Below are 26,046 nucleotides of genomic sequence, written 5' to 3'. Positions count from 1 at the left end.
AGTTACTGAAAATGGAAGAAACAAGGAAGCTCTCTCCAAAGCCGTGTAAAAGCAAAGAACCTGTGAAAACAGAATGGGGATCTCAGAGCGTTGTATTTACATATTTCCAAGGGGATATTAACAGCGTGGTAGACGAACATTTTTCTAGAGCTCTAAGCAATGCCAAGAACCCGCAAGACCTGAGCACAAAGCACAAGGGCGAGACCGTTGACCTGAAGAACGGTGAGCTGCTTTCTGTGCGTGAGGGTGGTGTTAGGCAGGGGTGACTGGATTTCACTCAGGAATTGAAGATGCAGCGTGCTTAAATTTGGAATTGTGGGCAAACAAAAAGCAAGAAAATCATGCCTGCAAAGCCCTGGATTATGTAGCTGGGACTTTCTGTGCTTGCTGGGGACCCCCTGGGTCCATTGGCAGGACCAGGTCCTCATTTGCTGGCCAAGAGCCTCCATCACTGTCAGATGCATTAAGTGCATTATGATTTAATTTTTTGTCTTTGCAAAAATATATTTGTCTAAGCTTGCAATTGTTAAAACCCTGCCTGTGCTAGCGGCCTGTAAGAAAACACGTGTAGTATTTATTTGAAAGTATTGGTGGTGGTGCTGTAGTCCGCTTTTAGTATGAATTTGTTGTTGATTTTTAAGATAAGCAACACTAAAGTGAGTATATATTTCTTTAAAAATGAATGTGCAATCTGGTTGCATTACCTTAGAAGTCCGTTGGACTTCAGATGCTTTCTTTCTCTTTTTAAGTAGATAGCATGTCTCCCCATCAATGGAATTTCTCTTCACATTGCTCCAAAACATATCCGTCATCTTCTGCTACAAGCGTGTCAAATTCTGGTCTGAATTTTTCTCCTGCTAGTATGGCAGGCCAATACCAGCCACCAGCTCTGCGGAGTCATCCAACTCAGCCTGCAGATTTATGGCCCTTCCCTTCGATTGGGACTCCCAGTCTTACCAGTTCGGTATATCATCATGCCTTGCCTGACCTGCACGTGGTAGATGAACCGATCTCTGACAGGAAATACGGTTCTCTTCTTGGTCTTCTGCAACAGGAAAGGTGCCTAACATCCATGCAAGAATGTGCCGTGAAGCAACACTCAAGTTCTGCTTGTATGACTGGACCTGCTAGGTTACAAAATATAAGTCAAAGTTCAGCTCCTGGGGGAGGTAAGGAAATATTTTACTATCGCTTTATTCTTTGATGGCATCTTATGTAAAGAAACAAAATAATACACTCTGTTCCCAAGGTTCTCGAATTGGAGCCATCTTCAGCCCAGCTCACAGAAAATTTTTTCAATAGTTAATCCATGCTGTGTGCTTGGAGTTGGTTAGTTGTATAGTATGGCTTAATCCAAAATATGCATTGCCCACTTGCGCAATATTTTTACCTTCTGGCTGACATTAGGGGGATATTTTAAGTGAATATAAACACTATCCACAGTGCCATTGGGATCTCTACCTTATAGGTAGCAGGTATAGTCCGTACCAGATTGTCCCTTATTATGACCCAAAAGGGTTGGCCAGGTAAGAGCCCTGAGTAACCTCTCTGGCTGTTAACGCTCTGTATGCGTTAACGATATTCTGAATACAGGATGGGAAACTGCAGAAAGGCACTTCTTTCTCTCCGTAGTCCCTGTCTGTAGCTGGAAGGAGCAGGCTAAAGGGGGTGGCAGGGCAGCCTTGCCTTGTCTCCCGGCTAATTGTTGCCTTCCGCCACCCTGCGTGTCAAAGGCTGCGATCGCTCTCAGCAGTAGATCTCCCAGAGCTAATGCCACTCACACAGGAGCGACAATTGTTGCTTATTTATTATTAACAATTAGCGGCGATCCCAATCCTATGTACTGCCAGCACACACGAGAAAGGATGGCTGGTGACTGAAGTCTGTTTCCCGGGAGCTGACGTCCCCACGGCATCTAGGGCTGCCGGATAAAATTGCTCCCTCGTGAGTAACTGCTGCCGTTGAGAAGCTCTGTGGGGTCAGGCTCCCTGGCCACAGCCCCGGTGCCCTGTTTGGGTACGCCTGCCTCGCTGTTCCCGGGCGTTACCCACATAGTCGGTTTGGCACTGGCCTCCAAGAAAAAGGGTTGTGAAATTGTTTAGGCAGTCTGCTGGAAAAATATAGCGCGTCCTACCTGGTGCTTCTAGATAAAAAAGGTCAGGCATGTCAAGGAGCGATCCTGAGTCTTTAAGTTTTCAAAAATAACCAGCTGTGAAATACCTACCGGTTACCCAGTTTGTAATCTGCGTCAGCAGGAATTTGGCAGGACATGGGCTAAAAGTACTGTTAATATCTACAGGCAGCCTTATCCTCTTTGGAGGCTACACCGGAGCTGTGTTATTATGAGGTGGAGGTGTTTTGCTAACTTATTCCTGCTATAGTGTCTAATGCCTCTCTGTGTCCATGCATGGAAAAGAGAGAGTGTGTGTCTTCGTCTGGAATACAAACTCTGCTCATGGTACATAGATAGATGTGGCTGAGACTGTACATATGTGTCGCACAAGCACGCAGCCTAGGCTTTTTGCAGCTAGGAAATGACAGTCTAATTACTTTAAAGACACTGCCTGGACTTCTAGGATTTAATTTAAGAACAAGGTTAGGTGCCCTCTTCCCCCAAGGGGGCAATGTGAGCCTACCAAGGCTTGGGAGCCCGAGGAACCGACTCCTCCAAAAAAGGAGATGTTTCATGAAACTAGCCTTGGGATCGAAAAAGGGAAGCAGTGCTAACAACAGTGGACTTCTCTTCCAAATTTCAGGAAGAAAATGACTGGGGGAAAATTGAAGAGGAGATTATACAGCTCAATATTCCCCAACCGTCACCAATTAAAACATTTTTTTCAGTGTTTACAGGGCCTCTCTGAATATTTGGGGAGCCTCCTAACACCAAATGTGTAATGCCATGCGTGTGTTTATCAAACAAGCCAAAAAGAAGAGATAAGAAATGACTGGCCTGTGTTCACAGGAAGTCTTTGGCAAGTCCCTAGGATGTGTGCATCTAGTCTGGCTGTGGGAGTCCCTGTTTCTTGGCTCTGTCTCTTAAATATACTTCTTGTTGCGCTGTGTCATGTTTAAGAACAGCTGATATTTATATTTATGGAAGTGTATGTTGCTGTGCCAGACAGCACAGAGCTCCCCAGCACCTGTGCTATAAGCTGGGCTGCAAAAGCACAAGGTTTCTTTAGGAACTACTGCCTACTTTTAGCTTTATGTTGAATCTGCTCGTCTCCAGTATTTTTTTTTTTTTTTAAGAGAGAAAAGCAAGCTCTTACCAAGGCTCAGAAAATCCAGGTGTAAGCCATGCCACTGCAGGTGAGTAATGAAACCAGCGGGTTTGGAACAAATTAATACTCACCTATGAAGGATAGCTGCCTTGCTTATGCGCTCAGAATTAAAGATGCTTCCTTGCTTGCTTCCAGACTGTATTTCAAAAGCTTGCTTTTCCCACAATATACACACCATCTCCCATAACTACATTAACAGAGAGGAGGGAAAACATTCTATTAAAATGAGATGCACTATTTTCTTACTCCATCTACCTTAGTTTTTGTGGTTATACCATCAGCCTGCCGCTTCACAATGCCTGTTTTGGGCTGGCTGTCCAAGTTGCAGATCCTGGAAAGATAGGACACCCCTTGCTTTGTGTCTCCAGCACCCAGCTTCAGACTGAGGTCCCTGTTGGACCTGGGTGCTGACATTACTGCAGTTCTCACCACCAAACGCACCGCACTGCTGAGAGAGTTGTTCTAAGAAATTATTCCCAAAATATTCAGGCTTCCGTGTTTTTATTAGTCTCTCGAGACCGTGTCATACCCTGACGTTAGTTCTTTGATGTGCAATATTTTGGGGATACTTTGGATGGGTCATTCTGGTTATTCTAGTAAGGGCCCTCTTGCATCAGACCCAAAGGTGCAATTTTGTTTGCACAACATCTTAAGAGATTGCACGGGCTGCGCTGTTTGACTGTCCGGGTACTGCTGTGTCTTTCAGGTATTCAGATTCATGACAGAAGACGAGATTTGTACTTTTAGCAACTGGATGTTTCTACTTTATTCTGAAAGAGAAAGTTCTTGCTGTGAACTTTTATTATTTGCAACTGTGAATCAAGAAGAAACGAACTGCAGCTATTCTGTGCTTTTTCTCTCAGCTGGAAGGATACACGTGCTACTTACTATTTGGGGAATGAAAAAATCATCTTTTTCTATTCAGTGAATAATTTCTAATAGCTGTGGCATTAAACCTGACGGTATGTTTGTTGTGAAGAAATATTGTCTACTTAAGGCTTTTCACGTAGCCCTCTTGAAAGGACTTGGCACCTTTTAATCTTTCTGTGTTTATTCATTTACCATCTCTTGATAAGAAGCGCATTTCTTATCAACGCAGGTGATAACTGGTAAGTGCAGGGATGCAGTTAGCATAAATTCAGTGCTGCAGCTTCTTAGCTTGATTTGAAACCTCCATGTTGTTTAAAATAGTCTGAGACCATGGGCAAGAGACTTCAAGACAACCACAGGTCAGCAAAGCAAGTAATCGTATTTATATTTTGGAAGTATGGTAATTTGTAACCACGCCTGCAATTCACAGGGACATTCTTCAGAAGCCATATTAATATGCATATGCCTCAAAGCTCTGTTTTGCACTCTCGTAATGTATAATCATCCTCTAGAAAACAGTGAATTAGCACTAGATCTGGGAAGAAATCTGGATCCTCGTTGGATGCAAATGAAATACCATTGAGCAGAAAGCTGGAGGTGGGAATGGTCTGTTTTCCCAGCCTCTCTGCAGGTGTAAAAGGTTCTTTTTCTAAATAAATCCTGTGGGGCTGAATTTTAAATTAATGAGCTTGAAGGACTTGGCCGCCTGAACAAGCAAAAATCAATCCCTTCATGGCAGCTGCATCCCACAGACCTCTGAGCGGCTGAACAGGGGGTGGTCTCGATGCTGCACGGAGGAGCAGAAGTGGCAGCGTGAACTGTGCATTGATACTGCACATTCAGATCCCCCCTCGCTTCACCACTCGCCGGGAGCAAATATGTTTGCTGAAGCGACTGTGAGTAAAACCTCGTGTGAGCGGTGTTTAGGGTTTGTGTATGTAATCCCTGCAGCAAGAGAGACTGCTCAGCCTTTCTTTAAAATCCTAAGGATAAAAAAAGGTTTGGGTTTATTTTTTCCTTCTTCATTAGCTATACATTAATTTAATATGAAGGAGCGCAATTAATGTTTCCTGACAGCTCTACGCAGTTGCTTAAGGAAGTCTGACCTTTGAGATCCTAGAGCTTGTGGTTTTATAGGAGAAATCCATTGCTGGTATAAGTGTTTGTGGCTCTGTTAATGCCAGATGTCTATGCTGCCACTGGTCTGCTGCAGTTATAACACCTTGTGTAATTTTATATATAATTTGAGTTCAGCAACTTTAGATGTTTATGGTAGCAATTTAAAAAGAAAAATTTCAAAACCCCCAGTTTGTATCATGTAAGTTTGCTCTGGCACATACATAAGTTAGACCAACCTGAAATCACGTGCAAGGGGAATTGTTTTAACTAAATAAACGGTTGGTAGACTGACATCCTGTCCTCCTATAGATGAGCACTGAAAAATCACTCATTTTTAATATTTCCACAAAATTATCTTTCTTCCCTTTTAAGTTTAGGAATACCTCTCCAAGTATCTTGTCATCCCAAATCACTTAATTCCCTGATTTTTAAGGCCATGTGGTAATACAATCAGACTTCCTCTATGGGCCAAAGCAAAGATTTCTAAGCTGTGCTCTGTACATCTGTCTCACTGGTGTGTGTTGTAATTCCAGCGAAGCTATTGCTCCAAAATAGGGAAATATTATTTTTGTCTCCCTCTGCCATCCCTCCTAAAAGAAAATGCTTCAATAACTTATCTCTAAGGTCTGAAAAGACATGCAATTTAAATGCTCTTAAAATGCAGTGCTTCTTGAAAGAGTTTGGTCCCGTGCACGTCACAGCTGGGAAGATTCAAGGTGACTTACAAAGCCTGTGTTTTTGAAAAATCAACCAATTGGGATGGGAAAGCACGGGGTGGGGAAAAAAACCTTGGTTTTAAATGCATGTCACTTAATGCAGGAACAGAAGGCATCAGGGGTTGACACGGTAACGCTTTGAGCCATCACTGCAAGGTTTGGCAACGCCGCGTCCTCGCCATCTGACCTGGGGAAAGGGAGCGAGTGTGCGGGCAGCTCCGAAGGGTGCTGCTCTCCTCCCGGGCTGGTAGAAGCAGGATGACCCTGGGGTGGGGGATAGAGGCTCTGCTCCTCCGGCCTTACAGCACCACGGCAACATGCACCGGAGCATGCCGGGGTTTGCAGGCGTCTTAATTTCTTCCGCAATAAACATCGTTAACCCATCAATGCAATTTACCTTTAATGATTTAGTTTGAATAGAGGTTTGAATGTTTCACAGCAGTTTCCTACGTTAGGTGGGCTTTTATATATACATGTATATAATATATATATAAAATATATATACATATATATTCGTCTACAATTTTGTTTGTCCAGAGTGGAGTGTTTCTTGCTTTCCCACTCAGACTAGCGCTGTGTTCCCGATGCTGCCGTACTGCCATCCTGCTCCAGTGATGGCATCTTCATTCCCATTCAGTCCGTGCGCTCTTTCACTCGGAAGGACTTGGCAGACGGTGCGCTGTGTTCAGCAGCAGCTGCCATCTGGTACTTCCCACGGTTATTTTCGGTTCTTCCTCTGAATGCAGCAATCACGGTGCAGACGGGAGGAGAAGGGATGCGGGATGGACCCGTTTCAACAGCTTCCGACTGCCCGAACGCTAGCGGGTTTCTGCAGAGACTGTTCCAAAGGACAGAAGGACAAATGTGGGCTGGGTGTTACGTTTTCTGGTAATTTACTGACCCTGTGGGAAACTGCTATTTCCTTCATTTGGGTACCATTTCTGAAGCTGTAGTCCAGGAAGAACTTTGCACAGGTGGTTTTTCTCCCGTCTTTTTCTGATGGGCAGATGAGATGCAAACCCCCTACCCTGCGAGCCCTGTTTGGAGATTCATGCAGAGCAAAAAATACCCGAGTGTTTGCCGTGCCTACCCTGTGAGGAGTCTGGGGCTTTTTTTTTTTTTAACAAGCTGCAGGAACCGTTGTATGTGTGGCACTGTGCACGTCTTCGGTGTGGTGGCAGGTGCCGTGCCCTGCCATCTCGTGCCGGATGGCCCTGGTCCAGCTCCTCCTCTGATGGTCCAATAAAGCTGGTGGGTGGCTGGGAGCAGTGTAGCTGCCTTAGCTACTCCACCCCATTTTAGTCACTCATTAGCAGTGTTAAAAATAGTCCTGGGCAGCAATGACAAACAAGAGAGATTCTTATGCTATTAAAGAAAAACCTAAAGGTGGTAGGTTGTTTGTTGTTTGGTTTTGTTTGATTGTTTTGTTGTTTTTTTTTTTTTTTAAAAAAAAAAAAAAGGCAGGCAGGAATGTTACCGTTTATATGGCACTCGTGCCCTCTCTTCCCCATCAGCCTGGCTTTTTACTTGAAGCCAGTCTAGTTCCGAAATGTCCCAGAAATGTGATGGATGTGTTGCAGTACGTTTGCACTTATGTTATTCCTAATTTTGGATGAGCAGCTGAAAGAAGGCAGTGTTAGGTTAACGATTGGACTAGATGATCTTACAGGGCTTTTCCAATCTAGGAGATTTTCCAATCTATGAAAGCAAGCGGTTTGGGGTGAGAGAGCAGTGAATTCACGGCATCCTTCCCCCTAGCATGGAAAACAGAAGCACAGGTAGGAAAGAGCTTGCCATCTGACCAGAGGGGCTTTCACCTTCACTCCCAAATGTGATGGCTCCTCGTTCCTGGGTAGGTGAGCTCCCGGTTTCCCCCAGGAGGATGGCAGCCGAGCCCAGGCAAGCCCTCTCTCTGGCTCTGCTCGCTTCACGTCGAGGCAGCCTGGAGAGGCTCGCGGGGAGCCAGAGCTGTGATAAGGAGGGGTACTGGAGCCCAACCTGCCCGCCCCATCAGCGCCTGTGCTCCGAGAGCAGAGTGCTCCGCAGCCTTTGCCAAAGCCAGGGTCAGTAAAAATGCCCCTTAATGGTTTGGTTGGTTTTTTTGGTTTGGTTTTTTTTTTTGCATGTGTGCATATTTGGGACTTTTTTTCCTCCCTTGCACAGATTTACGACTTAAGTGACTACGTGGCTTTGGGACCGATGAAGGCAAACCTGAAATAACTGGAAGAGGTGATTTCCTGGGAAGGGTAAAAGCGTTGTTGCACCACTTTGTTCTGCGAGCTGTTTTCCTGTACTGTCTGGTCTAAAACTACATGGTTTTGGCTCAGGGATCTAAACCACTTAGCTGCTGATCACTGAGATGTTGTTATTACCCTCTGGGTTATCATATTAGAAGACTGGAGCATCTTTCTCATGAGGAAAGGCTGAGGGACGTGGGGCTGTTCAGTCTGGAGAAGAGAAGACTGAGGGGGGATCTTATCAATGCTTATCAGTCCTTCAAGAGAGGGTGCCGGGGGGATGGGAACAGTGTTGTTTTCAGTGGTGCCCAGTGACAGGACAAGAGGGAACGGGCACAAACGTGACCATGGGCAGTTCCATCTCAACCTGAGGAGGGACTTCTCGCCTGTGGGGGCGGCAGAGCACTGGCACAGCTGCCCAGAGAGGGGGGGAGTCTCCTCCTCTGGAGCCATTCCAAACCCGCCTGGAGGTGTCCTGTGCCACTGCTGGAGGTGCCCCTGCTCTGGCGGGGGGTGGGATGGGGGAGCTCCAGAGGGCCCTTCCCACCCTCACCACTCTGGGATTCCGTGATACAGCATCACGCTTGGCGGATTTCAGCAGAAAACGGGTGCAAACTGGTGGGTTTGGTGCCTTGGCTGGTGGGAGGAGGATGCTCTCCTCATTTCAGTATCACACGTGGTGTCAGAGGGCTGTGTGTTCCCACACTGGTGATACTGCTGTGCAAGCAGCTCCGCTGTGGTCACACCATCCAGATCGCAGTTTGTTTGCTGGGGGGTGGGGGGGTATACAAAGGTGGTGAGGGGTGGGAAGCCGGCGGCTGGGCTGCAGAGCGGGGCGCTTTGGGCCACCTCAGGGGATGTTTTCGGGTGGCTGGAGCCATAACGGAGCTGGTTGCCCCAAACTGGCGTTGCTCAAAACCCAGCCCAGTGTGGGTCCCCCCCCGAGCCCACCGTGAAACCAGCTGAGCTCACCCGCACCCACGCTGCTGGTTCAGCCTGCACCCACAGCCCCGTTCTGGGTTAAGCTGGGTGCAGCGCTTCCCACGAGCGCCCCAAAAAGCTGGCTGCTTCCCTGAGCTCTGCCCTCTCCTCTGCACCCCCGTCTCCCCCCACCGCCCCAGCCCGGGCACTGCGGGCGCTGGGGTTGAGCCTGAGCAGAGCAATTCCTAATTTCTCTCTCTCTTTCTCTCTCTCTCTCTCCACCTGGCAGATGGCACAGGGCTATATAAATATTATCAAACTGTCTTTCATACTGAAATACAACAGAATTTCGTCTCCTGCTTACTACCTTTCCACCTGAGACAGGGATAATGTAAACAGCTCTCTTTTTTTAAAAAAAAAAAAAGTTTCTGCGCTCAGTGTTATGACTCACTCCCATTAACTCCCAATCCTGTATTTTTCCCAAAGCGAACTGTCGCTTTAGGTAAATCCCTCTGCCAAACGGAAAAGCAAATTGAGCGGATGGAAGGAAACTGAATGTACTGAACACCCAAAGGGCATCTCGTAACTGAGCACAGCCTAAAATAATCCTGTGCTGGCTGCCTGTCACACGCTGTCTCCCCGTGCCTGGGCACCTGCGAGGGACTCCACCGCATGGACTTCATCCGTTCCCCCGTGTTCATAGGCTCAGAGATGACCCGAGTCCTGCAGGTACCACTGAGGGACGGGGTCAAGGGATAACACTTTGTTTTGGTCTTTCAGAAGATCAACCCTTTCTCGATCTTTAAAGATCCCACAAAAGCCTTGAAAGTCTGTTTGTCTCAAAGTTTTGTGGACCCCATCCAGCTACCGGCCCCATAGAGCAGCTCCCAGGTCTGGCTGGGTCTGGTGGTGGCTCTGGAAACTGGGACCTCTGGATTTGTGTAGGTCACGGAGCAGCACGGGCTGATGCAGAACAGCCGGGTTCTCGGGAGGACAGGGAGGAACAAGACCATTTCTTGTCAACTACCCAAATATCGTCAAGTCTCGAGCGCGTTCCGGATAAATGCTGTTTAACAAAAGTCGCCATGTGCAGCTCACCAGGGTGAGGAACGTTGTGTGCAATCTGGACAGAGTACTCAAATCACTCCAGAGAAAAACACAAGGGCTAATTAAAAATGACAGGCAATTAGGAAAGTCCTCCAGCTGGACTTTTTGATACATAAAGGATTTCTTTTTTTTTTTTAAGTTGGAATAAGTAGATTTTAAGGAAAAATCTCCTGGCTTTAGTCAAGTTGTCACATAACTAAGACGCTTGAGACGTGTGATAATATCACAGTTCCTCCTACCACACGTTTTTTGTTGGTGCTGGGTTTGTGCCACGTTTTAAGAAAAGATTAACATCGAAATACTCTCTTTCCCCTGCCTTAAGGTTGCACCAACAAGTGCTGACTGTGAGTGTGCAAAGAGCAGCCAGGCATTAGTTCGCTCGTGAATCATAAAAGCGCTTTGCTGGAACAGCGGCGTCGAGGACGGCGTCGCGTCGCGGGTAGCGCGAAAGTCAGTGATTTATGCTGAGTAAAAGGGCTGGGGCAGGAGGGGCAGGGGGGTGTTTCCACTCTGCTCTGTGCAGGATCATAACCCCCTCTCATTGAACTCTACAGTTGCCGACAGAGTGGGAAGTGATTGCCCAGCGCCTGCCCTGGGTGGTTTGGATTGTTTTTCCAGGTTGTCCTGGAAATGAGGATCACGGTTGCACCATTTATCCCATTTCTTGGGAAAAAAAAAAAAAATATTGTGGAGGATTGAGTTTGTTAGGTGGATTTAAGGCGTAAAATCCATACGCATCATCTGTAAGATGGCATGAACAAAGCCGGTCAGCGCGTGACTAACACTTGTTTGCACCCGGGCAGGGCCGGAAGGATGAGCTGGGTCTGATGAGGCGTTTTCTAGGTCTGTCACTCAAAACACGCTGTCACGGACCGCCTGTCTCTCAGGAACGCCCGTGGGATGGCACGATGACGGGGAAGACCGGGAGGCAAAGGCACGCTGGCGCTCACAGCCATGGGCAGGCAGGGAGTTGAGAGATGCACCGTGCATCGTCAGCCCCACGCAGCATCCTCCCAGCCCGGGCGTGAGCCGTGCCCCCCTCCCTGCATAGAAACCCATCGGCTGCCCACAGATAGTGGTATCCCAAAAACTTGGGGGGTTGGGTTTGGTTTGGTTTGTGTTTTTTGTTTTTTTTTTTTTTTTTAATTTTTTCCTTGCTTATACAGGAAAGCAGCCTGGAAATACCGGTGAGAAATACCGGTTTGGGAAGGAGCTCTGGGATCACCCTGCAGGGCGCTGGTGCTGCCGGGGCTGCGGGAAGCTGCCAGGCTGCTCTTATTCCAGGCACATTTCCCACACTGACGCACTGTGGGGCACAAAACAACCCACATAACAGCGGCGAAGGAGAATCGCTGCCCGTCTCCGCGCAGAAACGCGTGGGAAGGGAGGGGCTTCAGGGAAATAAGAGCCTTCTCCATCGTTCCTCCTTGCCTGGGAAAAATGTTTTCCGGGGCTTTGCGAACTGGTGAGCGAGGGAACCCAGAGCCGGGTTTATTCTTCTGTGCGTATCCATCCCCCTCGTCTCTCTTTATGCTTATAAAGGCAGACGCAATCTTCCTGGCGTGCAGCGGTGCGCCGGGAGTTTCAGCCTCCCTACTTTGTTTATGTCAATAAGAGCAAAAATGTTGCGCATGTCTGCAGGCCCGACGAAAGGGGGAGGGGGGGGGAATAAATCAGTGTATCTCGTCAATCTGGCTCAGTGCGAGCGGTTCTGGGATTGCGGTCTGAATCTTTTTTAGCGATCGTGAAAGGAGGGAGGGAAATCTGTAATTAAATCAATACATATGTAAACGAGCATCTGCCGCAGAACCGGTTTAACTTCTTTGCGTTAAACGTGTATTTCTGTTGACGCGTTATTTGTGACATATTCTTTGTATATAAGGGTGTTATTAAATTGGATTTTGGCTTGATTTAAGCAATTAAATGAGTCAAATCCCTCTGTGCATTTGCAGGATTTGTTAAGCTGTTATGTTGGCTCTTGATGTGTGTTCCTGAGGCTGCCTCTCCGCTGACGGCTTCTTTTCTGATTTATGGTTATTCAGAAGTAGGTTCGGGCAAATCGTGCGGCTGATAAACTGTCAGTGTTCGTGTTTTCACTGACCAAACGTGGTTTGATGTGAAACTAAGAGCTCTTCTCGACAGGCTACGTTTGGATTTGGTTTGTTTCTGTGCTTTCTAAGAGCCCTTCTGAAACCTCAGCCAACGCTTCGGTAACTTCAGTCTAGCTCTTTGGTGGCTCTAAACCCCAGTAGCTCTCTTTCGGTCGTCTGGCATATTGTAAAAATACCGAGAGCCTGAAGTCTTTATGGCATGAAAGAAGATATTGTTATTTTCCATGTAGGAAATGAATCTGCATTTCCTGAACGCTCAGTGCTGCCATTTACTCCCTGGATAAACATGATTCATTATTCTTTGTTTCTTTTCAGGGCCTGGTTCGGAGCTTAGACCTCCCTAAATCTCCTTTAAAAAAAAAAAAAAAAAAGGAAAGAAAAAAGTATTCCTTTGGAAAAAAAAAACATTATCTTGGTGATTTTTGCTGTCTATGATCACTCATTCTGCAGGAACGCTCCACCCTGCGCAGGGCTTGTGCATTGGACTGGGTGCTGCTGGTGGGTGGCAGGATCAGAGGATGAGCACCTCTTCTTCCTGAGGTGTGCACTTGTTTCTTCCTAAATCGGGAAATCCAGCTGTGTCGATGTGGCTCAGTCAGAAAGGAGGCTTGGTCTGGCCTCATTAGATGTATATTTTTGGCTGCGGCAGGTTTTCACCGTGCGTGTCTAGTCCTGTGTCTGGGTCCCGCAAACGCTGCCTGCGTCTCTTCCCTCTCGCGGGGTATTTCTCTGCTCATAGAACATCTCCAGCTGGAAGGAACCCATATGGATCATCGAGTCCAACTCCCTGCTCCTCATCTCCTGCCTTGCGTTGCTTCCAGCGCCGCGGCAGAAGGAGAGTGGGAGCAGTCCAAACAGCAAGGGGCACCTCTGGCTGCTTCTGCGTGTTATAGCAGATTGGGATTGTTAGTGCTATTAGCGGCGCTTTGTGTGCCTAAAGGTCTGCAGTGTGTTTGCACCTATGCAATTAAGTTTGTCGCCCGTTTGTGGGTGGATTCATTGTGCTGCCGGTGGTTGCAATAGGTATATGGTGCAGCTCCCGGGTGACAAATGCCATGGCATGACGCTGGTATGGTAATTCCGGGAGGCTCCATCAGGACAAGGCTCATCCGCTGCGTAGATGCCCAGAACGAAAAGATGCTCACTGATCCCAAAGACGGTAACATTTGTCACGCTCTGCTGTCGCTGCAGTCTTTGAACATTACGTTTGTTGTGTAGACAGCAGAAGACACGTGAATTAGAAACAGGTTGAGGCAAGGAATGCAAATAGTACCTTTTTGCCTGATGAGAAAACAAGATGATGTTTGGAAGAGCCACCTGCAGTGCCCACTGGGAGAGGGATACCGCAAAGCTCATGCGTGCGTACCTTAGTCCTCAAAAGGAGGCAGTAACAGGCTGCAGGTAGGTCAGTTCTTCTTCCACAGGTGCTGGATCCCACAGTCACCGCTGTTTCCCGGGGAGTTCACCGTGTCCCAGAGCCGCCGTCAAACGGCGCAGTGTGGGAAGCAGACTTCCCACCAGGTTTAGCTTTAAGAAGTGCTACTTTACCCTATTGCACCAGTAAAACTAGTGAATTCCCACTGCTAAGGAAATGAAAACTGTGGAGCAGCTCGGCAAGGATCAGCCAGACAGGTGGAACGAGGGAAAAGAAGTGTTTCTATCGCAGCGTGTAACCAAACCGTGGTGCTCCCAGCTCGGGGGCACAACGGGGGACAGCAGTACGCGCGTGGCTCTCCTAAACGCAACCCCCAGTGTGGGAAGTTACAAACTTTGATGGGCACAAGGTGGCACAAGGTGGGTCCTTCCTTTCCTTGGTTAGCGGCTACTCTTGGAGGTGGGCACTGGATCTTTGATTTTGATGTAGGGTGGCTTTTATGCCTGGTGTCTCCGGAGCTCCGGCTGGGCTGCCGTTGTAATCCAGCCCTGAACCCATGTGACGGTGTGTGCTGAGCATCATGCAAGCCCATCCCGCACCCTCTAACGCCGTGTGTGGGAACCAAAACTGCCGGTCAACGTGCTGCCAATCCAGGTGAGACTTTCTGCCCTGCCACCACCGAACCCTGTAGGGACACAGCAATTCAGGAGTCATGTCTGCTGAGGGCTTCCTTGGCCTTAATCACGTCCCAGAGCTGCTGAGCTCTTGGTGTTCACCAAGGCTGTATGCTGGGCTGATGTATGAAACGCTCAAAGGCTCTTTATTAATTTTGTATGTTAATATCCCCAGGACAGCTATGTAATTTGAAGAGCATTTCATTTCCCATGCAGAGCTCTGGCCTTTTTCTTACCTGAGGCATAATATTACGAATGACTCGCTGGCGCCTTGCCACCCAGCAGAAGCCACCACGATGCAAAGGATTGTAGTGGTGGCTGTTAGAGAAGAAATTTCCTCCTCCTTCTGGGAAGGAGAAGACAGTTGACTCATCCCATGAACACGGGTTATCTGCAGGCTGTGAGAAGGCCATAGGAGCAGAGGCTGCAGGTGCCCTGCGATACTCCAGGGCATGTCGCTGCTCCTGTGCCATGAAAGGGGTGGACACATCCACACCTGTACAAAGCACTTGTAAATTGTGCTTCCTCCTGAGTCCTTACATGCAGCTGGAGAGGGATTTCTCAGGGTTTTTGGAAATCTGCTCAGAGGAAGGAATTGGTTGCTGCAGACCTCTTTAGTCTCATCCCTCTCATGACCTGGAAAAGCGTCCCTGCATCAAGGTGGGCGCTGTGTCCAGAGCTGACACAGCTCCACAATGTGTGCGCGCAGTGGGGTTCCAGCTTGCGCGCCTTAGTGCACACACAGCTGTGGCCTTGACCATCCCTTATGGATAGAGATGGTTTCTGCTCCAGATCCCGTGGCGCAGCTGAGGTGGCTTCTGCACCCCCACGTCCAGGTGGGCCCCAGAGCTTGTTCTTCAAAAAGACTACTGCAACTTGCTTACCTTGACTTCACTTCAGTGGGATTTTTAATAAAAGCAGCTAGTCATTTTATCGGGTTTGTAGAAGAGGGAACATCACATAGGCATTGCAGTGGTCTCTGTGGTTACCAGCACTATCCTCTGCCAGATGCCATGTATGATAGTGCCTTTGGCTGCGACCAAAGAGAACCTGAAGAACCTGGTCTGGATTTTGGCAGGGACAGTGTTTGGCAGCTCCTGAAATGGGCTAAAAGGACATAGTTGGGTCTAAGAGGTGCCCGTTATCTAATGTTAATCCAGATATCGCCTTTCTATGTGGTTCTCAAGGCACCGCGGACCTCAAACTCCAGCCTCCTGGGAGATGCCCATCCATCCTTGGCATGTACGGAGGAAAACTTGCTTCACGTTTTCTCTATTTGAGCTCAGGTATGTGAGGGAAGGTGATAGGAGAGCTCAGGGTTTGCACCGAAAGTGTTTTGAGCACTTGCAGGATTATTTGAAGACCGGGGCTCATTCTTAGAGACCTGAATCATGCGCTTCTGCCCTCTAGGACAAACTCTGTGGTTTTTCTAGCAATAGCAGACCAAGAGGTCATTTCTACCACTGAAGTATTCTGGGGCAGTTTTCAGCAGCAGCCAGCGCTCTGAAAATGAACCTGGGAAACATTAGAAGAAGATTGTGTAATTGCCTGGTTTTGTGGTTCGTTACAGTTTTGCTTGGGTGGGCACGGTGGTGTGAACCTACTTTCAGTTCCATTGATGCTCTTGCCTTGCAAAACTAAAGGAAAAAAACCTGAGTCCCCTTTGCAAAGATCCTGGTGACCGCCCTAGAGGCTGCACGCTCTGCTGCCATTTCACACATCCCAGGAGGAAATTGGGGGGAATTCACCTTTCTGCACCAAATCCAGGCTGTCACTTAGAAACTGTCTCTGCATCACGTGGCACTGGCAGACACCTTCATGATCTGGGGGGCTGGTTAGTAGAAATGGGGGAGGAGGTGCGTGGCAGCGCTGGGACTCAATATCACACTGTGTAATTATTAGCTGTAGCGATTTAGCTCAGTTCTTTGAGAATTAGGGTGAATTCACTGGTCAGGAAGGGCAGTGATGCTCCTCAGCATGTGCGTTGCAGCAGGGGAAGCGAATAGGGCTGTGGGAGGGCTGGGACCTTGCGGTGGGTTCACCGCAGACGCCCACCCCGCTGCTGTCTCACCACCCCCTTCCTCAGCCGGAGAAGGTAAAAGATGAAAAACCTCATGGGTCGAGAGAAGGACAGGCAGATCGCTCACCAGTTGCTGTCACAGGCAAAACAGACTTGACCTGGGGAAAAAAAGGGATCTGCTAATCCTACAGCCCCACCTCAATCCACCCTGAAATAATAGTGCTCTGAAGATTAGAGCTGTCGTAGTGATTTCTTTCTTATACCCACTGAATATGTTTGGCTGTTTCCATCTCTGGATCTTCACATCTTCCAGAGATGCCTCATTTCACCCGTGATGAAATTGGGATGAGTTGACTTATCTAAGTATCATAAGCAACTGGACAGCAAGAGAAAGCCGGTGTCCTGCCTTCCGGATCTCTCCACCTATAGGATCAGGTGGTGAAGGCCATGAGGATCCGCATCCCGGACGGCTCCTGGCCTGCGGTGGGGCCTGGGGAGGCTGATGCTGAGGGAACCGGCTGGGATGTGCCCTGGGCTTTGCTTTCCTTTCTCTCAAACCACTTAGCCTTGTTTCCCTTACGGGTTCCCCCAACTTACTGTCACGAGGCTGACACCACTCAGTACTTACGTGGGTAGATTTTCTTGTGGCTCAGCAGAATGGTGATAGTTTCTTGACAGCTGCACGTTCTTCCCCCCCCTCCCTGAATACGGGGCCGGGGAAACGGTCCTTTTTTCTGTCCCTATGGTTAGTGCCATTTGGGTGTTTTCCTTGAACAAGGTGTTTGGGGTTTTGCTTTCGCTGTATTTTGCAGCCAGTGGGCATTTCAGCCTGCAAACCTCTCCGACCGCGTCACGTCTGTGTAATAGTTCCCTCTAGGTGTGCAGGGTCGGTTTTTTCAGGCCGAAGATTTTCTGCTTTAGAATAACGGTTGCTTTTCTCCTAAAAGGGAATTACAACCTCCGGGATTTGGTGACTCATTCAAGCGAGTGAGGAGAAGTGCGTCCCCCAGGCTGGGCTTATAAGGAGATGCTCTGGGAAGGAAAAGGGGTACCCTGAGCAGCGTGTGCGTGTCCCCGGGCCAGCTTTCACCTGCTGGCACGGTGGGGTCCGAGGGGAGGTGGGGATGTGGTGCCCGGGGCTCCGGCTGAGCCTGGGCATCACCAGCAGAGCTGAATTGCTACAGCTCTGCAATTTGATGTCGGGATCTCTCCCCTGAACCCATACCCAACACCCGCCCAGGAGGCACGTAGCTCTGTGTCCGATTTATTAAGTGTGAGATATGTTTGGAGGAGTTTTTTCCACATGAAGCTCATTCCTCTGATGTGGCTTGATCCTGGGGGACCTGCATGTGGATAATCATCTTAACTTTAGCTTTTTAGCCCCATCCCTTCCTAAAACAAAGGGCCTCAACAAGCCATGTTTTTCTGTAGCCCTACAGGAACTTTGTCCGCACCTTATGGGAAACCTTTGGGAAGGATGAAGACAGGCAACACAGAGTGCTTCCAGGTGGGTTTCCAGCCCATCGCAGCCCAAGCAGAGCTCCCACGTCGCCGAGCAGCGGTGCGAGAGGGACCGGGGCCGGGTGTGGGGCTCTCTGCCGGAGCCACCCGGGTGCACGCCCGGCCCCTGTGGTGAACGTGAGATGAGCTGAGGTCTCTCAGCCCTCTGCAAACAGGCTGCAAGCTCCGAGAAGCACCGTGCGTCTGCTGGTAAGAGTGACTTCTACCTAGAAAGTGCAGCGGATTTGCTCCCAGCGTCAGCGGGACGCAGGGGCTGGGGCTGCAGCATCTTCTGCCCTTGCCTTCCTGGAAGGGTGGGAGATGCCCTGTTTGCACATCAGGGCTGCGTTTCACCCGAGCTGGAGTCGCTTCTTGGAAATGCCGCTCCTCTGGGCCGTAAAGGGCAGAGGGGAATGCTGAAGCTGGCGTATCCAGTGCCGTACCATCACCAGGCGCTATGCGTGGCCACATCTATTGACCTCCTTACTCATTTTCCAGCGTGCAGCACCCCTTTGCAGACAGGATGCACAGGACAGACAGCTGGGCAGGGTGTGTGGAGGCATGCATCCCTCTGGGCAGCGACCAAAACCGATTCAAAGCAGGTCTTCCTGGTGACACCTGCGTCTGGCTGTGGTAGAAATGGTGTGCCAGTGGGCGTGAGAGCTGAACCTGCAACACAGCCTTTTGCCATTAGTATCTGTGTTGAAAAGGAAATATCTCCCTTAGGAAAATAAAGTGTTGGTGGAACAGCTCACCTGCACAGTGACCATGGTTTTAGTTTTCACACTGTTTAGAAAGAGAAACATCTTAAAGACTCGCACTTTGACGTTTCTGTTCGCACCATCCCGCTGCAGCACTGCCGTGGGAAGTCTCCATCCTCCATCTGGTGCGTTCTCTGAGCACTGCAGGGAGAGGCAGTCCTTGGCCTCCGAGATGCAAGCTTGACGTTTGTCATCATGCTGCCACCATTTTCCCCTGCAGAAGCTCCCAGCATCACCGGGACCGCGGGCGTGGAGGCAGGAGTTCGGGGCTGAGGCCGTGATGCTCCCAGCAGCGTGGTGTGCGGTCCCACCAGCCACCTCCAGCCGTAGAGGTCCTGCACACGTGATGCGCACCGGGACTCTGCTGCAGAGCAAAGCGAAAGAGAAAATGGATTCCTGGTGTGTTTAAACACTCCCACTTTATCACACACGGCTGCCTGTGCACTGCTCAGGGGTGAACTTAGTATGGTGCGAGCTGGGGCCAGGGTGCTGGTGATACCCTTGTCCTTATGGCCAGGTGTCTCCCCTGATCTCTGCAGCTGAAGCTCCTTTGCTTTGCGGCGCTGGGAGGAGGGAGCAACCCCGGTGGTCAGGATTTAGTGCCGGTGGTGCCGGCCCATGCTGGCAGGATGGTTTCCATAGCACCAGGGATGTTCTTCTATTTCCACTTCTGGGTGTGTTGTTTCTTTCGAATTTTGCTAGCCAGGCGGCGCTGAGCTGATCTCGCCGCTCAAGTTTCTGCGCATGGGGCGGTCGTTCCTACAAAAGAGGTGCCGTCCACCCCTGCCCAGGGTCAGACCTCAGCCCAGACATGGGCTTTGCACTCCCTCTGGTCACGGCATCGGGACTACCGGGCTGGCTTGGGGCTGCCACTTGCTCTTCCCCATGGTGGCCACCGGCGCTTCGGCTGAGCACACACTAAGCCAGACCTGGGCTCTGCTCTGGCCCTGCTCCCCGGGGCTGTGGGGACAGTGGAGGTGGATGGACCTCGAGGAGGCACATGCCAGGCACGGGGCGCTGCTCCCTTGGCTGTGCCGAGGAAAACCTGCCGCTGAGGTTGGTTCAGATGGAGAAATTCCTGAAACATCAGTGCTTTATGGAAGTTGGAGTTGCTCTCCTCTTTAAGCAGGTCTTGTCCATGGCATGAGCGCTAAGAATGTTGTTATTGTGTTAGGGGAGATTTGGATTAGATATTCAGAAGAAATTCTTGGCTGTGCGGGCGGTGAGCCCCTGGCGCAGGGTGCCCCGAGAAGCTGTGGCTGCCCCATCCCTGGAGGTGCTCAAGGCCAGGTTGGACGGGGCTTGGAGCAACCTGGGCTGGGGGGTTGGGACTGGGTGATTGTTAAGGTCCCTTCCAACCCAAACCATTCTGTGATTCCATGATTATGTTGGCAGCAGCTTTTGCAGCTTTGGTTTGCTCTTGTCCCCACAAAGCCGGTTGCTCTGCAGCCTGAGCCGTGCCCGGGTCCCCGGGGCGCAGGGCAGGCGAGGCAGCGTGCCTGCTTGGCCACAGGACTCCTCCGGCATCGCCCGCGGCACCACGTCCCAGCACAGAGGCCCTATATTTTTAGCAACAGCTTTCAGGGTGACTGTGCGCGGCAGGGATGGAGGGACGGACGGGGCAGGGAGAGGAGCTGGAGAAGTCAGTAGATGGCAGAGTTGTTTTAGCATCTGCTCACTGCCGTGTCTCTTGAGGGCTCCCAGGGATATTTATGATGGATTTGTTAGCAAGAGAACGCTCCAAAGCTCCAACCATGGCAGCCTGGCCTAGGAGCAAGCCGTGCCTGGGGCTGCTGCGAACCAGCTGGTCAGGAGAAGCGTTCCCACCATCGCCACCCTGCAGGGAGAGAGGGCTCCTCGCGACGCCCACGTGCCTGGCTCAGAGCATCACGGCTCGCGGCGCCCAGACGAAAGGGCTGTGGGTTACCATCGCAGTATCTATTGCGTGCCATCACAGGCGACGCCGCTCTGCCGTCGCACCGCTTCACAAGAGATTCACCATTGGTTTTGCTGCCTCCGACCGTGTGCGCGTCGTCTCGGTCGGGCTCTCGGGGTGAGCATTACTAGAGAGCGTGGCTGCGGGTGGATTTCCATCCCAGCACAGATCCCTCCTGCCCTCCAGGCGCTGTCTTCTCCGTGGGGATGGTTGGTCCCAGGCAGGAGCTGAGGATTTTCTCCCCAGAGCCCCATGTCTGCCCCTCACCTCTCCAGCTGCTCACCCCTGCTGGTCGGTCTCCTGCCACCACCAGCACTGTCACTCTCTCTTGCTCCCCTTGGGGCTGTGCGTGACCCCCAGGGGGATCCCGGTGATCCCGAGGGATGAGCACAGCCTCCCAGGGCAATCAAAGGTCAACGAAGGGAGAGGGGAAAAATGCCCGTGTGGGCTGAGAGGGGGTGCAGTGAAGAGCCACGGAGGAGATTCTCATAGCGGTGAAGAAAGCCCTATGATGAGAGTCTTACGGAGGTCGCTGCGTTTTAAGGTTTTGAAAAGGATGAGTAATTTGCATTAATATTGCCTTGGCGGAGGGGGGGGGGCTGTGGTTTAATGCAGGAGATATTAAATTAGCGGCTGCCAAATCAGCCCTTGGGAGATTGCCCATCTCTTGATGATTTCCAATCAGATGATTTTCTGTAAGATGTGTCGGTGCTGTGCAGCCCCGCGGGGGGGGACCAGGCACGGCCAGCCCGGGGCTCGGCCAGCCCGAGGGCTCACCGCAAACCTCCGGCAATGGAGGGAAAGGCTGTGCGGGACAGCAGGTGAGCCGGCTTACGTCTCGCCCACCTCCCACGGCAGAATCCACCCAAAATCCTTGGGGTCCCATCCAACCCAGCGTTGCACGTGGCACCACCTCCCGAACTGTGGCCAGGAGCTATGAAACCCTCTGCGCAATGCAAATCATGACCTGTGGGCATGTCCCACCAGCGTGGCCGGGGACCCTCACGGGGCGGTGGGAGCCGAAGATGGGTGGCTTTGCCATGGCAAGGCTGGGTTTGGAGTGCTTGGAGTGCTGCAGCAGCGGCTGCCAGTGGGGGCTCAGCCCCACAGGGTGGGGAGGAACGGCAGCGTCCCCTCTTTTCCTCCCGAGGCTTTTGTTTTGTTCGCGAGTCCCACACGGATGCAGAAGACGTGGTCCCGGCTGCCTCTCGGTCCCGTCCTGACAGGGTGGCTGGGGGAGGAAGGGGCGCTGCAAAGGCGATGCTGGGACCCTCCCCACCCACCCCATGGCGCCGCGCCGTGGGAGGCAGCCGCTGGCACCGGCAGCCCTACAACCTCCCGCGGGTTTTGCTTTTCCCCCGCTCCTGCCCTCTCCTTTCACAACATGAAAGGGCAGAGCCTCGCCGGGGCGTTTCACTGCGGCTTTGACGGTCGCGGGCCCCCGCAACCCGTGCCGGGGAGAGCTGCTTTCGGCACCCGGGCGAGCGCGGGATGCTCCCGCTCCCTTCCACTGTGACTCAGGCAGCAGGGGCTTGTTTGGCAGGGTCGGGGCCGCAGGGCTCCCCACACCAGGCTCTATTTTTAGGAAGCCCGGAGAAGTAGGTGCAGCCGTCACAGCAAGAAGTTTCTAGTGCGATTTGTGGTTTCACAGCTTCGGGAAGGCGCAGCATCAGCAGTTTAGGGGCCAGGTGCTCTCCGTGGCTCAGCACAGCAAGGCTGGCGTCACAGCCCAGATGTGCAGCCCAGATGTTGGCATGAAAGCCACGTGTCCTTCAGGGCCCTCCAGCCTCCATGGAGTCACTGGGGCTTGTTCCTCTGCCTTCCCTGCTCTTCTCCCACCTCGATCCCCTTGGGAAGGGGCGGCTTGGAGTGCATCCGTGGGTGGTACAGCAGGGCCGGGAGGTGAGGAGGGATGGAGGGAAGGGGGCGCAGGGGATGACGGCCCTCAGAGCAGGGCAGCTCCGAGGGACAGCATCACCCCAGTGCCATCCCCTGCAGCTCTTTCCCATTGTTCTTTGCTGTTCTGGAGGGTGGCAGAGAAGGGTAAGATGTCCCCTCACATGTCTGGGGACAATGTAGTGGAGATGGTGCTTCAGACCAGGTTCTGATCTATCTGCTGGGCAGTGGGAGCCTGGGACAGCCTGTGTTCACGTCTGCTGGAGCTCGGAACTTTTGCTGACCTCCACATGGGTGTCTCCATGGCTGAGGGCCGTGGCGAGCGATGGGGCTGCAGCCTGCTGTTACCACCACAGTGGCTGCAACCACCATCTTCTGCTTTTTTCTTCCACAGAGGGACAGGACCATCACAAGTATGGAAGCCCTCTCATGTTCCTGAGGCTGTGTCTTGCTCCTCTGGACTCCAAGAGCTTTCCCTCGTTCATACAGAGGTAAAAAAAATGAACGGAAACTGCAACGCAACCTTTCCTTCTCCGGATGCTGGTGATGTTTTCTGTGGTGTTCTGGCTATGTCTGTTCCCTCTTCCTCTCCAGTGACGGGGTTGTCCTGGAGACACGAGAGCTCAGAGGATGCAGGAGAGGGAAAAATCTAAAGAAGTGACAAAGCAAATGGTGGTAAAGCTCAAATTTCCCTTCTGCCCGTGGCCCTGTGCTGAAGGAACTAATTTAGGTTTCTCTCATAGGTTCCCTTCTACATCCCTCCCACAGCATCGCAGGCAAACTCCTTTTGTGACTCAGAATAAAATCTTCTTTTTGAATTTATTGTTCTTAGTACCGAGCAGCACCTAGCTTTTGTTAATTGTCAGGAGCATGTGGCTGAGCAGCACATTTTAAAGAGCTAGTCACGAAACCGCAGCAGGCACCTGATTAAAAAAAAAAAAAAAATAAAAATCACTCTCTTCTCATCAGCTTTCACCTTGCTGCCTTCAGTTGTGCTCCCAGCCTTTGACAGATCACTGGGGTAGGCAACCGGATATTTTCTCGGTAAACAAAGCTCTGCGCGCCGAGTACAAGTGGAGACAATTTGCTGATCAGCGGAAATACCGCAACTAGGTCAATAGGAATGCAAGCGATGGATCACATTTTCCCATTGTCTCACCCGGGGGTTATAGGGCCGGAGGAACTGTGCCAATTTGGCTTCACAAGTGGATGGGTACAGTTACATTCAGATGGTTTGGGGGGGTGAGGGTGGGGGTGTGTGAAAGAAAAGCGTGTTGGTTTTTCGGTGGTGGGCTCATCACCAGGTGAAGGTATCACTTCACCTTCTCTGGGGTTATCCCATGCAGGCAGACTCTTCCCTCAGGTGGTGGGTCCTCTCTCTGTTGCCCCTCTGGCCCATGCCCCTCTTTCCCCAAGGCTGTCCCCCACCTCTGCTACACTCCTGCCATGTTCCTGCAGTGGCCAAGTGTCCAAGGATGTGCAACCATGATGCTGCCTGGCCCTGACATGGAATAAGGTGGGTTTTGAGGGATTTGAGTCTTCCCCCCATCCCTACCATCCATGTGAAGCAGTGAGGTGGCAACAGAGCATGTTCCCAGGGGCCAACACCACTGCACACCCTGCGGCAGCCCTGTCTTCCCAGGCTGCCCGGCTTTGAACAGCGATGGTGGTGGGACGACCTGGTGGGGCTCTACCTTCCCTAGTGCTTGACTGGCACCTCCTTGTAGATGTCGTGCTACTGGCATTGACTCCTGGCTTGAGCCGGAGCAGCTGCAGGACCTGGTGGTGCGGGGTGGAGGAGATGGCTCTGGGGGGCTTGCTCCCCCGGCGAGGGGCTGGATTGCCAACGTGGAGCAATGGTTTCCTTGAAGAGGAACTGCCAGCCTGCCCTCCCCACTGACGAACCTCTGCCAGGATCCCCACTGTCATATTTTCCACCTGGTTTCTCCCGTCAGGGTGCCGGTGACTAGCGACTCTCAGTTTCCTGGTTTACAGCATGAGCTGGCCAACCCTCTGGTGATGTTTTGTGCCGGGTACCCAAAATTGGACCATTTCCCCATCCTACTTCCCGAACCCGGCAGCATCTCTGAGGCTGCCGCCGACTCCGGCCTCCCCAGCAAGGTGTGTGTGATGGAGCTGGTGATGCGCTCGGAGTTTCCGGCATTACCTATAGGTTCTTCTCATTTCGGCGAAACAGTGACAGGGGGTTATCCAGAAACGGCTTTGAAAAAGTTTCGTCTGCAGGGGACAGCCAGGGCTCAGGAATAGCTGCGCAAAACCTTGCTTGCCGCGCTCTGCGCCGCGCGTTGCTGTGGTTTCACACGTTATCGGCTGCCTCGCGGTCCCGGTACTCAGGATTCGGGGAAAGTATTTAGTGATGACTTCTCATGTCGTTGTTTCTCGTGTAGAGACTTCCCCCAAACGTGAGTGTTGAATTCAGGGGAAACTCTGAAGAGCCCTGGAAAATGCCGGCGAGCGCCATGGGGCTGAGGCACGGGGTGAGGACTCCGGGGAGCTGTTCCCCACCATGCCCTCAGCTGTGGAGGGGTGTCCTTGGGGTGTCCACCACGAAACGGCTTTTTGCCTGTAGCAAGCTCACCATGGCAGGGACAGTGTGTAGGAGCTCGGTGTCAGACCAGACCCCTGCGAGGAGGTCAGGGCTGGTCTTTCCAAAAATAATGCCAATTTTAAGACAAAAAGGACTAAAAGCAGTGGCTTGGCAGTGCCCCCAGGCTGTGTGGGGGCTTGATCCCACGCACAGCAGGGATGCAAGCCCAAGGGACCAGGTCCAAAGCCCTGAGATGCCGAGGGGATCCCCTTCTGCGACCCAAGACGGTGCGTCCCCAGTGCCACCTGAGTCACCTCGCTGCTGCCGGGAGGATGCTCCGCTGGGGGACGCGGAGCCCCGGTGAGCTGAGCCGCAAGCGTGTTGTACACGTGAGCTGGACATCCTTGGCATGGAGGGGTGACAGTCCCCACACGGTGAGGGGTTACATGACTCCAGAGAACCAGCCACGGGCTGTCCTCTGCCCAGCCACTGAGCTGCTGCCCACGAAGACCCTGGTGCCATCCCACACTCGCTATTTGGATGCTATATTTAGGAACACGGTGACCCGCCAAGGTCAAACTCTGGCTTGGTTGCAGGGATGTTTGTGCTTTGCCACCAGCTGGTGCATCTGCAGCTTGCAGCGCCCTAACCACACAGGACAGGATGCGAGAGAGTGGGTAGGTCGCAGAAGTGAATGCTGGACTCCATCCTGCAAGGCTCTGAGCGGCCCCGACAAGGCGCTGCGTTCCCTCCTCTCCTGGGGCTGCTCGCCCTGCTCAGCGCCCCGCTGCTTCTAGCAGGATCCAACCCTTTATTTGCTGCACACACATCTGATAAGAGCCTCGTCTTTAGCATGCTACTTTCAAAACAGCTTTACACCATGGCTTGATGACTGCCTTCAAACTCGCTCCGCGGTACAGCCCCACAGCCCTCCTCCTCTGTGCCCCAGCAGAAACCCACATTCATCCTCTTTA

General features: G+C 51.5%; 1 protein-coding gene across 1 annotated transcript; it reads left to right on the top strand.

The window, feature by feature from the left end:
• VGLL1 (vestigial like family member 1) lies at positions 1 to 4,028 on the top strand (the record flags this gene model as incomplete). The annotated part of the gene is made up of 4 exons (XM_082488002.1): positions 1 to 222; positions 753 to 1,169; positions 3,250 to 3,309; positions 3,988 to 4,028. The coding sequence occupies exons 1-4, from the start codon at positions 12 to 14 to the stop codon at positions 4,026 to 4,028; spliced, it is 729 nt and encodes a 242-aa protein (XP_082344128.1). The 5' UTR covers positions 1 to 11.
• Between the last annotated feature and the right edge of the window lie 22,018 nt (positions 4,029 to 26,046).

The sequence above is a fragment of the Vanellus vanellus genome (assembly GCF_965231255.1).
Source record: "Vanellus vanellus genome assembly, chromosome: 10".
NCBI classification, from domain to species: domain Eukaryota; kingdom Metazoa; phylum Chordata; class Aves; order Charadriiformes; family Charadriidae; genus Vanellus; species Vanellus vanellus.
This window is presented reverse-complemented; position numbering and strand designations above follow the sequence as displayed.